We start from the raw sequence: 13,098 nt of genomic DNA, 5'->3' as shown, positions 1-13,098 counted from the left end.
CGAGAGGGGAGACCCAGTCTGGGGATTCAGCAGGCAGTTACAAATGGGACCAGAGGGGCATGTGAGATATGCAAATACAGAACACAGTGAGTAAGGAGTAGGTGGTTTGTGCGTGTGTGTGTGCGTGTGTGTGTGTGAGAGAGAGAGGGGTGGGGAGAGGGAGAGAAGGCCTTTTCATGCTGTATGATTTTGGCAATTCTTGGGTCCACCTGTGGTTGGTGCTTGCTCAGTAGCAAAGAGCAGCCATAGTAACGATTACTGAATGAAACCCTGAGTACTTTTCTGGAACTTTCCTCTTGCTAATCCATTTAGTCTTCACTGGGACCCTATGAAGTAGGTATGCTATTAGACGTATTTAAAAGATGGGAAAACTGGGGCTGGCCAGTTAGATTTCTCAGCGTCCCGAGTGGTAAGGGGGAGAGAATCTGGCGCCTGGCTCTAGCATTCTTGTTGTGGGGAAGGAGACTAAATCTGTGCTCTTTGGATCCCTTAAGAAAGTTGGCTAAGGGTGGCTGATGGCACAAGGTGGGGACCGGGAGAAGAGCTGGGTGGAGAAATTAGAATACACGTGTAGAGAGCACAATATCAGGTCACTCTGCAGCCTGGCAGCTGATGGGTAACTGGCTGTGCCAGGCGATAGGGACCACGCATGCTGTGTACCCTATAGGCTCTGTCGGTTTTCGAGGGGCAAGGAACACACAATAATGATGGATTCAAAACAGCTAAGCACCACTGTTTCCCAGAGATTCGGGATGCGAATATAGGCAAAGGACTTTGACTTGATGTGCTCCCTTCTCCGTTTGAACTTTGGGACTAAGCAAATCTTTGAGCCCTGTTGCCTGTCCCTCTGTCCCATTGTGATAGTCTGTCTGCTATTTCGCCACCATCCCACCCTGAGCTCTAGGAATGTGATGACGCAGGAATGTGGTGCAGGTGCAGGTATAAAATTCTGTTTCTGGAGCTGGCTGACTGTCTCTTTGGGAGCACAGTAGCTTGGGCCTCAGCAGACTAAGAGCATTGGAGGCTATTCCTGGAGTCTTCAGAGTCCTGAGTCCTGAGTCTGGGTGATCCTGGAACTCAGTGAACTCCGACTTAGGGTGTCCCTTTAGAGCAGGCTACAGGTCCGGGCCCTCGGTTCACGGTGACTCCACTGTGAAACCACCCCAATCCGCTCTCCGGGTTTACACCGGTCCCGGGGCGCAGGAGGCCGGGAGCTTGGAGCGGGAGGAGCAGCCCGGGGCGGGCTGCCAGGGCGAGCAAGCGAGCGAGGTGGGGGCGGCGGGTGCAGAGCTGCGGGCGGCTGCGCCCGCGGGTCACTCTTAGGTTGGGCAGCAGTGACAGGGCACGGAGCGGCAGGGCGCACCATGCCCACGTTCGACCAAGCACTGAGGAAGGCGGGCGAGTTTGGGCGCTTCCAGCGGCGCGTGTTCCTGCTGCTGTGCCTGACGGGTGTCACCTTCGCCTTCCTCTTCGTCGGCGTGGTCTTCCTGGGCAGCCAGCCCGATTACTATTGGTGTCGCGGGCCGCGCGCCACCACGCTGGCCGAGCACTGCGCCTGGAGCACCGAGGAAGAGTGGAACCTCACCACGCCGGAGCTCCACGTCCCAGCTGAGCGCCGCAGCCAAGGCCACTGCCACCGCTACCTGCTGGAGGCCACCAATACCAGCTCAGAGCTCAGCTGCGACCCACTCGCTGCCTTCCCCAACCGTTCCGCGCCTCTGGTGCCCTGCAGCAGCGACTGGCGCTATGTGGAGACCCACTCCACCATCGTCAGCCAGGTAAGCCTGACTGTGCACCATCGCCCTTCACACAGCAAGTGTAAGAAGGTGGCCTCCAGACTAGGTCCCTGGAGTCTTCATGACTTGGAGACCCCACCACCTTTCAGGACTTGCTAGGTTCTAACCCATGTTTGCAAGTGCTGCCTTAGCAAACCGTGGGAAAGCCTTTCTTTATGTCCCTGTCCTAAGGAGCCAGCTAAGAGAAGATCTGGCTTTAGGTAAAAGAAAAAACTTTCCTAGAAGCCAACTTGGAGACACTTCATATGCACCTGCCTCCACGGTTGTCACTGAGATGTGTTGGCTCAGTGATTGGAGATTATGGTTGGGGAGTCCTCTGCCTTCGGGCGGGCGGGGTTGGACTACGTTGGCACGCCTGGGTTGGCTTTACTCCAGGGGCCACAGGAGAGTGGGAATCGACTTTGAATTCTTGAAGATAGTGCAACTTCTTTCCAGTGTCCAAATGATTATCTGACATGCAGGGGACAAAGGTCGAAGCTCTCCCGAGCAATAATTTTGGTAAAACTGCTTTGGGGACAAAGAGCAGCAATTTAAGAGAAGTCAGGAAAGCTGGGATATTGGAGAGAGTTTATGACTTTTTCCTGGTAGTAAATTATAGGAAGGCAGCAGGAGGGGGCATCTCTCTCCATTTACTGTGGTGGCTGCTGGAACCTGAGGAGGAGGAGGAGGAGGAGGAGGAGGAGGAGGAGGAGGAGGAGGAGGAGGAGGAGGCAATCCCTGTGCTCTTGAGGGGAGGGGTCTCTCTCTCGCTCAGACCCTAACTGAGTCTGCACAATCCTGCACTTTGAGTTGTGAGGCTTTCACTTTTTAAGTCTGTTCAGAAACTGCTTCAGAGGCACCTGGTCCACGAAGGAATTGTTTGGCCGAGTTTCACCTACTCATAGCTCTACTTAGTCTTTGTAAGATGCTTGAGTGTACTCAGGTAAATGGAGAAAGAAACACGTTTGTCTCTAACTTAGTTCTTGTCCAAAACACTTGTTTAGATAACAAGAGAAACATACTAACAGGAGGCAGAAACGCCCATTCTGTAGGAACACAGCTCCGTGAAGCTGTGCTTTCTCTTAAGGCCATATGTGGGTGTGGTAGCCTACTCGGTGAAATTCCAAAGACCTTGCCTCAAAAAAATAAGACATTGTCCACTGACTTCCACATGCACATATACGTATGAACATATCAGAATACATGTGCACCCTCCTCCAATGAGCATGCATGCGTGCTCGGGTGCATGCACATACTATATTAAAAAGTGAACATTAAAAAAAATAACCTTCAAAAACAAAATGCACACCCACCCTAGAAAGGTTGGCATGAATGAAGGTGATCCTTGGGTATCCAAGAAGAGGGTCATAGATATCTGTGAACAAATACTCTGGCAGGTGCTTCAGGAATATGCTGGAGTTCCAGAGCCAATAGGACATTGTCAGAGTGGGTAACCACTCTCAAACATGGTGCAGAATGGCAGGAAGTCAGTAGATGGTCCTGACAAGGTCTCTAGGGAGCTATGTGGCTTCTGTCTGTCATTTAACTTTCTCATCCCATGCATGCCATTATTGTTACTAGCAGGTGACAGCTCAGTGTGCACAGAACAGTGACCAGACTTCTTCAGGGGGCAAACTGAAGTGTTATTTAGGATGCTTCCCTTAAAGTTGCGGATGAGGTTTTGAAACCTCCTGGAAATATTTTCTTTTCAAACTCCAAATAACTTTAACTTCCTGTGGTACATCGTTCATGTGTTTGTCTCAGGTGGAAACTCTCCACAGAAGTCCTGCCCACTACCCAGAGTAACTCAGAATCTCACAGAAACCTCATAGGATTCCCAGTGCTTTCTTTGATTTTGAATATGAACGAAGTCAGTATTGTTATTTTAAATACTATCAAAGTAATGAAAAGCCCCATAGTTCCTGCTTCAGCTAGTGTTATAAACCTAGGATATTGATATACAAAGGGTACACATTGGGACAAGCTGGATTCGGAAGTGGACAGGCTGCATATGATACGTGGTCCTTGAACCAAAGTGGGAGGGGCATGGGGGGATGTGATTGTCTTGGCTTTGTAGAAGGAAGAGCTGAGGCTGGTCATGTTAGGGACCCTACTAGGGTCCCATCCTGTCATGGAAGTTGCCATGGGTCAACCTTAGTTCTGTGTCACTATGGTGGTCCTCTAGTCAATGCAACCTTTGTTTTGTTTGGTAGCGTCTGAAGCACAACAAGCCAGGCTGGCTGCTGGGGGAACTGTGACTTCATTTGGTGGGATGGGTCCTTATCCTGATGAGAACATGGTATATGGGTCACTTGGAACTTATCCACCTTTGTGACGCCCTCATAACAACTGGAAAAAATTCCAGGGAGTTAAGTCAGAAGCTGCCCGTTAATTGTAGGCCAGTTCCAAGCCACCTCCTACCTATGATGAACCCCGTCAATGTAGACTTCTCTGCCCGGGGTTTCAACCTCATCTGCTTATTAGACATTGGGCAGAATCAAATGTAATGGAATACAGACATTGAGTCCGAGTCCCTACCCACTGGATGCGTCAAGTTTAAGATTGATGGAGGGGTTTCTGAATCCTTACTAGCATCAGGAAGGAATGAAAGACCATCTCTCGACCTCAACGTGTTTCCACATATAAAACAACTGTTACTCCATCACTTTTCTTCTAAAATAAAGGGAAGGTCAGTTTGAGGGATTTGGGAGATCTGTTGAAGAGAGTGCTGGCTGCTTCGTTCTCAGGCTTCCTCCTCTTCCTCCAAGTACCTGTTGTGAATGCTGTACGGCTGTCTTAGGATATAGGCCAACTAGGTAGAGCAAACCCCCATAGTGCCAGCCTAATGCTGCTCTTCCTAAGGGTCTGCTAAGCATGTCATTGAGCTTTTGTATGTACTGGGGAAGGGAGTTAGCTAAGCCACAATTCTGGCCTTGGCAGTGTCTGTAATTTGCAACAGGCACTTTAGAAAGAAGTACCAGGGCCGGAGAGATGACCCAGTGGTTAAAAGCACTGGCTGCTCTTCCAGAATGGGTTCAAGTTCCAGTACCACATGGCTGGTGTAACAATCTGTAACTCCAGTTCCAGGGGATCCAAAACCCTCATCTCACCTCCGAGAGTACCACCAGTACGAGGCATGCATGTAATGTACAGACATACAAGGAGGCAAAGTCTACATTTAATTTTTCTAGAAAGAACGTCTTACTGTATCGCTTGAATGTGTAATCTCGCTAGTGCCTTCCCTCTTTTTAGCGGAATTAACTTGATCATTAGAGTTGTAACTTGATTGGCTGCTGCATTATTCCTATAAATACTCAATGATGGTAGCTTCTCTTCTTCACTGTATCACTGTCTCCTCGTTACTGCACGTTGGTGTTCAGTTTAGGCTGGATGCTTGAGGGGAGAGGAGGGAAGGATCCCGGAGGCACATCAGAGCCTCCGATGTTGCTGTCGCTAACCAAGTGGATGAACCCAGCCTGTCATCTGAATGCTGTGTTTGAACATAAGATATTTTCTGCATTGATTCTTCATGTAGACAAGTTGCTTGAGAGTTTGTAGAGGGAGAAACTACAAATTTTGTTACCTCTCAATCTATAAATTCCCCACACATGAGAATATAGGGTGTTCTTGGTCCAAGATGACAAGACTGCAAAAGAGAATGAAAGAAAAAGAAATTAACACATCGAGACAGGAGGCCATTTTCAGTGCCTCTATGACATTGTCCCTGAGCTCCCATGAGCCCTCTCTGCCGTGGAGAAGAGCTCCACCCCTGTCATTGTTAACTCTGTGCCTTCCTTCTTGATTGTGACCTGTACCCTTTCCTCTGCTCCTCTTCATCCTGGAAACACTAACTCTCTCTGCAGCCAGTGAGCTGCTCCTGGTCCTTCAGAGGTCTTCAGGCTTCTACTGCTTCTGGAGAGGCCACTCCTGGCTTCAGTTCTCATCTCTAGAGCTGCTTCTTGCTCTCCCTCAGCTAGTTTCCATACACCAACCAGCACATCTGCCTTTTAGCATTAACATAAGATGTGTATGTTAATTGTTATTCCATTCTTAGTGTTTCAAATTCTCATTGTTATTCCATCTTTGACTCATACCTTATTCTTAGAGGCTTATTATTAAACTAATTTAAGGCAGCTTTTTAAAATTTGCATTCTTTCTCATTGTGGTATGGTCAGAGAATGTGATTTGTGGGTTTGTGTCATACTGATTTTTTTTTTTTTTACTTTTATTAACTTTGCTCTGTAGGCCTGTCAGAAATCAAGTGTTGTAAACGTTTTCACGCTTGGGAAGAATGTTTGGTCTATAGCTATGGTGGGGCGTGAGGAGGAATAGGGTTTTACAGACATTCAACAATCAACAGTTCTCCTGTTAAAATATCCTATATTTGAGTTAACGTTTTGTATATTGACGATCAGTAATTACAAAATCTTCTTATTTTGCAGGGCCTTTCAGTTTCTAGACTTAAGATTTTTATGCAAGATATAATTGTACCAAGTATGTGTGCGTGTAAATTTAGGGTTTAAAAATTCCTCATAGTGAATGAAAGCTTCTAGTATTAAGACCTGATCTAAGGTCCAGGATATGTTCTGTCTTGATATTATCTGATACTAATACAGCAATTCCAATTTTCCTTTGATTAATATTTATCTATAATTAATTTTTTGTCACCTTGAATTTAAAATCTCCTGTGTTCCAATAGTTCTGTGGGGGCTCATAAAATATACACAAGATGATTTTGTTCTTATTGAATGGCTTTAGTTAGTCAGCTTTCCGTTTCTGTCACAAAATAACAGAGATAAGCAACTTATAAAGAGAAAAGGTATATTTTGGCCCATGGTTTCGGAGGACTCACCCCTTGGTCACTTGACCACATCCCTTGGGCCTGTGATAAGACAGCTCATCATGGCAGAAGTCTGCATGTGCACCACCTTGAGGGGATCTGGAAGCAGTGTGGATAGATACCCTACTGTAGCCTTCAAGGGTATACTTCCTTGTACTAAGCTTCCCCTCATAAAGGTTTCACTGTAGCCCAGTAGAACCCTGGGCAGTCAAGGGAGCACCCAAGGTCCAAACCTTAGTACCTCTTGAGTCATGCAGCACCTGGTCTCTTTAAATGTGTTGTGGTAGTGAGTAGCTGTGGGCTCGCTAGACCCTTTTCTTCCCTTCTCCCATTAATGCTGACCTTTCTGTGTTTTTCCTTCTGTGAAAGCAAATTAGACTTGTCTCCCCTCCCCCTTTCTCTTCTCCCTTTTGTTCCCGCCTGCTCCAGGCCCCACTCGCTCTGGCCCAAAAGTTTTATTTATCTATTTATTATATGTAAGTACACTGTAGCTGTCTTCTGTCACCCATATGAGGGTGTCAAGATATCATTACGGATGGCTGTGAACCACCATGTGTTTGCTGGGATTTGAAGTCATGACCTCCAGAAGAGCAACCAGTGCTCTTAACCACTGAACCATCTTACCAGCCCATAGGCTTATTTTCCTTACTCCATTTTGTTCCTTCTTTGATTTGTTGGGAACTGAGGTCCTTTATTTCAACTTTTCTAGAGACTGTTGCTAGAAATGTCACCAAGCTTATTTAACAGAGCCTATGTGTAATGCAGGGGACCCTGCTCAAAAAAAAAAAAAGATTATTTATGCATATGTATGTGTGTACACGTGTGAGCTTATGTGTGCCACTTGCATGCAGATCAGTAAAGAGCGTTAGATCCCTTAGAATCAGAGCTGTAAGCTGCCAAATGGGTGCTGGAACAGAACCCTGGTCCTTTGCAAGAGAAGCAAGTGCTATTAACCACTGAGCCATTTCTCTAGCCCCCTAGGCCTTCTCTTAGACACTCTAGGAAATGTGGACTGCTTCAGTCCAGCTTCTGCTCCCCAGTCTGTAGAGTACAATTAACCAAAGTCCCATGTCTGTCATTTTATTATCAATTCATGGTTTTTATGTTATAGTTCATAACAATAGCAAAATTAAAGTTATGAAGTACCAACAAAACTATTTTTATGGCTGGGAGTCACCACAAGATAAGGAACTGTATCAAAGGGTTGGGGGCATTAGTAAGGTTGAGTGTAGTAAGAATTTGGAATTCTGGTTTCTTCAAAACTCACAGAAATACTATAAGAATGTGTTTTCATTTTAATCCCAGGTGTGGGATGTGGGACTACTTTGCATTGTTCACAGTAGCTGACTATGATTTGCCTCGTGCTCTAGCCGGGGTGTGATTTTGCCAGATGCAGGTAGTTTCTATGATTGTGTGACTTTTGGAATTCTGGGAACTTTTCAGAGATATAGAAAATGCTAGAGCCCTGAGAGGCAGGGGTGGTTGTGGTGGTTGGTGGTCACTCGGGGAGGGTTGGTTGTGATTTGTTAGTAGTTGTGCTCAAAGAAGAAACAAGAAGAAAATAAATTAGATTCAGAGATTTCTTTCTTTTCCTTCCTCCCCTCTGTCCTTTTTTTCTTTCTTGTCTAGTGTGAGAGGGATGAAGGGATAGAAGAGGGGTGGAGAAGGGTGGAAAAAAGAAGAACCCACGAAGTATCAAACACCAGCTCCAATTTAGAAACACAGATTTAGAGCATACTTGTAGGTAATAAATGTGTTTTGGTTTTGCTTATATTTATAAATCTTTATTCCATCATTAGTCTTAAAAGTCAGCTTTACCAATGAGTGCTCCTCTGTCATCGGCTGTCTTTCCTTCGTTCTTCTGCCACTGAAGTCCTAGGCTAAAGGGCCACCTCAATGGGTTCCAATATGTCAGGTCCAGACACCTGTGCTTGAAGAAAGCAAACAAAAGCAAGGGTGGGATGATGACACACCTGGGTAGCAATTCCACAGCAGGAGCTATTACTCTGTATGACAACCACAAAAATTAATAAGAAGCAATAAAAATTAATGGTAAACTAACTAGAAAAGAGTTTAATTGACAGACAAAGTGAGGAAGATAAAAGAGTATTTCAGCCGGTTGCCAGTGTCCTGGCATGCACTGTCAGTTCAAGCAGGAATCTCCTGGGCGGGGCGAGAGGGCTGCAGCTGAGCAGCCTCCACCAGACTCTGGTTGATCACATCTCAGGTCTGGTCCTTGGAGAGGCCTTATTGTTGGATGATACAAACTCGTTCCTATGAGATGCTGCTCCTGCTTGGGGGTGATCTCACCAAGGGGTGATCTGTGAGGCCTCTACAGCCCAAGGCGACTACAGTTTAGGACAGCGGAGATTTTGGGGGTCACCTTTTCAGGCTTCTGGAACAGAATATCATAAATGCTGATTATAAATACCTTAGTTGAGCCTTCACGCCACTAACCTTGAAGAGTCTTGACGATAGGTTCTGGACATTGTGTTTGAAAACTCGCGCACTCTGACGGATTAAGATGACTGTGCAGGCTTAAATAGGTAAGTGGACCAAAGTGGAAGAACTGGATACAGAGAATGTGGTCAGGAGCACAAGCCCCCATCCTGCTTTGATACCTGGAGGGTCCAGAAGATGACCCAGTGTTCTTTAGAAAAGGCCCTTGCTTAATCCTAGCTCTTCGCTGAAGAATGTGGGCCGGTCATGCAGCTTCCATTTTGCTCTGGGGAAAGGGGTCTGTTTTCACTCTGGCTGTCCTGGTGCGGGCAATCCTAGAGTTCTCTAAAACACAGCAGGAATGCATCAGGCACTCAATGCTTCTTGAGTGAACAGGTGTGTTTTCTCTGTATCCGGCCCTTAAATCACGTCTAAGTGATGCTCAGCCGTCTTCTCTTCTGTGTGGCCTTTCCGTTCTCTAGCCTTTCCTGTTGAGATTCTACTTAGACCTAAGTTGGACTTGCTTTTTCTTTCCTTCATGACTTTCTCTCCTATCGTCCATTTCTGTATCTATAGGTACAGTCTGGATTCCACTATCCATTCAACAGTCAAAATTTCTGCTTAACCCATCCATTGAACCTTTTTATTTTAATGTTTTTGGTTTTGTTTTTTTTATCCGTAGTGTTTGTACTATTTTAGAGTATGGCTAATCATTTTTGGTGGCCATTCTTCTTGCTTTCTTTCTATTTTATCAGTCTCTTTCATTCGTTCTCATTCATTTAATTTCAAATAAAATTGCCTTCATTTCATGTGTGGCAACTACCTGATCTCCTTGGTGTTCCAGCTCTTGCTTGTAGCTTACTGTGTGTTCAATGATTGCCCTTGGTCCTCTCTGTAGGAGCTTGGTTCCGTCCATGCAGAATTTCTCCTCACCCCTTTGGAAGCTTGGAGATAGGAGAGGTCTGGAACTCGACCTCCCTTCTAGACAGACTGGCTAGACAGCCTGTTATCTGTCTTTATTTGAAGTATGAACTTTCTCTTTACTTCCTGAAATACTTCAGCATACGTCCATCGTAGTAACTATTTCTTTCAGCCAATGGCACATGTGTTTTAGTAGTATATTTGTTAATGGAGTAAAATCGGGAGCCTACTGAATGGGGCCACCCCATACAGTGTCTGCTCTGCAGTCTAGGTACAAAGACCAAACAGACGCACCATCCAGTGATGCTCATGGGACCCAGGACAACCAAGAAAGTGTTTGCAACAGGGGCTCCATTGTGGGATGTGTGGGAATCCTTCCTGCTTCTGATGACAGCTGGCGTTCTGGATTATCCACAGCAGTGCTGCTAAGATTATTTACATTCGGTGCACGCCAGGCACCGGGCTAGGCTGGAGATACAAAGATGAGTCTCCTCCCTGCCCTGGGCCTGGCAGGGAGAACTGTACTGACAGGACAGGAATGTGAGTAGACCGATGCTTCCTCCTCATGGGTCCCAGATGACCCAGGGGAGAATACATGTTGACCTTGATCTCAGCCTCGGGTGCCAAGGAGGTGTCCAAGATGAAAGTGACAGTAAATGGGGTGTTTGGTTTTCACCTTCCCACGTCTTTATCTTTCTTTGCTCTGGCTTGAGGGCCCCTGAGCAGGGCTAGCCATGCATTCCTAGGTCCCACCTGTAGAGTTTGGAATCCAAAGACGGGGCTGGGTTTAGAATTCTTCCTTCCTTTCAAGCATCCTAGGCCCATGCAGCTGGTCCACAGACCTCCCAAGGAGACTCGTTCAGTGTTTTTAATGAGGAGTGTGATGAGACCCTTGTGACCGGAAGATAAATCAGCAGTAGATTCCCTGTGGATTTTGGGGTAGACATCCTATCCAGTAATCTCCTGGAAGAAGTGCTGGGTCTTGTCTGACGAAATGCATTTGTTTATTCTGCAAAATCGTTGTTCCCCAGAGATAGGCAACATACTGGAAGATTCTTTGACTTTCGGGGGGAGGCATAGTTGACCCACACTCTGAGAATCTTGATGAAATTTGAAGAGGGACTTTTAGACAAAGGCACTGCCATACGAATACCGAACAGGTGTGGCCTCTTCACAATCTATTGCTGTCTATGTCATTGTTGTGTGTCAAATCCCAAAGCCAAGAACGGTTTACTCTGGTTCACAGTTTAACTCTGGTTGCCAGTTTGGTTCCACAGATCATCACGGGGCAGTAGTTATGGAGGCAGGAGCAGGAGGCAGCTGGCCCCATCACATATGCAGTCAGGAAGCAGGGAGGGATGGACACTGGTATCCAGGTCCTCTCCTTATTACTCATCCCAGCCCCCTAGTTCACGGAAGGGTGCTACCTATATTCAGGGTGGGTCAGAATTAATTCAATCTAGAAAATTCCTTACAGACATGCCCAAGGGTTTGTTACATAGCTGATTGTAGTTCCTACTAAGTTGACAGTGTTAAGCATCACAACAGGTTAAAAAGAGTTTTGTATAAACATCTTAGTAGACTGGAAAAAGCAGACATATCTTTGAGGATCAGATGGCTCTGGGCCTAAATCCCAGCTCCTCGCTCTACCAACTTTAGCAGTAAGTCCAGCGACTACTCAAATTCTCTTTTTGCCTCTGGAGCAGCTATGTTAAGATTTCCATATGAAATTTTCCTTAAAGATCCATGTGTTTGAATGTCTGACACCCAACTGGCAGCACCATTTAGGGAGATTGTGGGGTCTAGCTGATAGAAGTAAGTCATTAGGGGTAAGCCTTTGAAGACCAGATTTGCTGTTGGTAATATCTGCTGTCCGTTGTAGCCTGAATTCTCTGCTTGCTATCTGATACCACAGTGTGAAGGGCCACAGCTGCCTGCATCAGCTGCCACAGACTCCACCATCTCTGCCGTAATGGACTAAAGCTTGTGAGACCATGAACCAAAATAGATGCTTCCTTCCTTGAGTTCCTTCTGTTAGCTCTTTGGTTATAATAACATAAAAGTAACTAGCTAGTGACCAACTAAAAGTAACTAACCCTTCCTTAGTGGTTGTCTGATGTGAGCAGGTATGGTGGCTACCATTGTATCTAGACATTGACCCAGCAGGCAGGGTGGCTACAATTGTATCTAGACATTGATCCAGCTGCTCTGAACAATTGTTTCACATGACCTTGTAAGGACTTTTGAGTCAAGTTGAACCCAAGGGAAAGGAACAGACAGGGAATAAGGTGACAGCCAGGTAAGACCCTGGAATTGAAGTTTGCAGACCCCTCGTCTAACATAATAGATCACTAATATGTTTTCCTTAAAATAAATAAATAAATAAATAAATAAATAAATAAATAAAAGGCCACCAATTCCTTAGGTAGTAATTTGCACTTGAAGCTGAGAATACGAGGACTCTCCTTCTGAGATGTGTAGCTGGCTCACATTGTCTAAGTCTCTTTGTGGCTTGTAGGGCAAGGTGACCAAGTACTGGTCAGTGATGTTGGCGGGATCTCAAACGAGCCAGAATAACCTTTCCCTGTGCGTGTGTATCCTACCTGCTTCTTTCCTCTGGCACTTGGTACCAGTGACCCTTGAAGCCCTAAAGGCTGAGCGACAGCTTGGATGGAAAAGAACCTGAGAGTATGCAGGATGGCAGTCCCTCCCCTAACCCTCTCCACTCCACCAATGAACCTGCATGGGAATATGAGACTATGGATGAAATCAACCTTAAGTGATTTTTTTTTCCATGGCAGAGAAGGTCTCACGTGTATCGGGCTGGCCTCAAACTCTGTGCAAACTGGGCTAACCTTAGAATTCTGATACCTCTACCCCTACAAATTCCCCCCCACCGCCCAGCCCTCACCACCCTCTCAGTTCTGGTATTCCAAGAGCATGTCACTACATCTAGTTCAGAACCCAGGGGTCCATACATGCTAAACAAACACTCTGCCCTCTGAACTACATTCCCAGACCCAAGAGACACATTCTAGGATGTAAACCATTGTCTGCTATAGCTCTTCCTGCGAGCCAGTTCCAACTGCTGCATTTTGGTCCATTTCTTTTCAGAGGGATGCT

The 13,098-nt window shown here is 46.1% G+C and overlaps 1 protein-coding gene across 1 annotated transcript in view; it reads left to right on the top strand.

Moving 5' to 3' along the window:
- The first annotated feature begins 982 nt into the window (after nt 1-982).
- Slc22a3 (solute carrier family 22 member 3) overlaps nt 983-13,098 on the top strand; it is an 88,032-nt gene continuing 75,916 nt past the window's right edge. The window contains exon 1 of the mRNA XM_028772746.1: nt 983-1,778. Coding sequence (XP_028628579.1) covers nt 1,365-1,778 — 414 coding nt within the window. The 5' untranslated portion in view covers nt 983-1,364. The remainder of the gene's footprint in view (nt 1,779-13,098) is intronic.

The sequence above is a fragment of the Grammomys surdaster genome, unplaced genomic scaffold, assembly GCF_004785775.1.
Source record: "Grammomys surdaster isolate TR1022 unplaced genomic scaffold, NIH_TR_1.0 218, whole genome shotgun sequence".
Taxonomy (NCBI): domain Eukaryota; kingdom Metazoa; phylum Chordata; class Mammalia; order Rodentia; family Muridae; genus Grammomys; species Grammomys surdaster.
The sequence above is the reverse complement of the archived record's forward strand: the minus strand, read 5'-3'. Positions and strand labels throughout refer to the sequence as shown.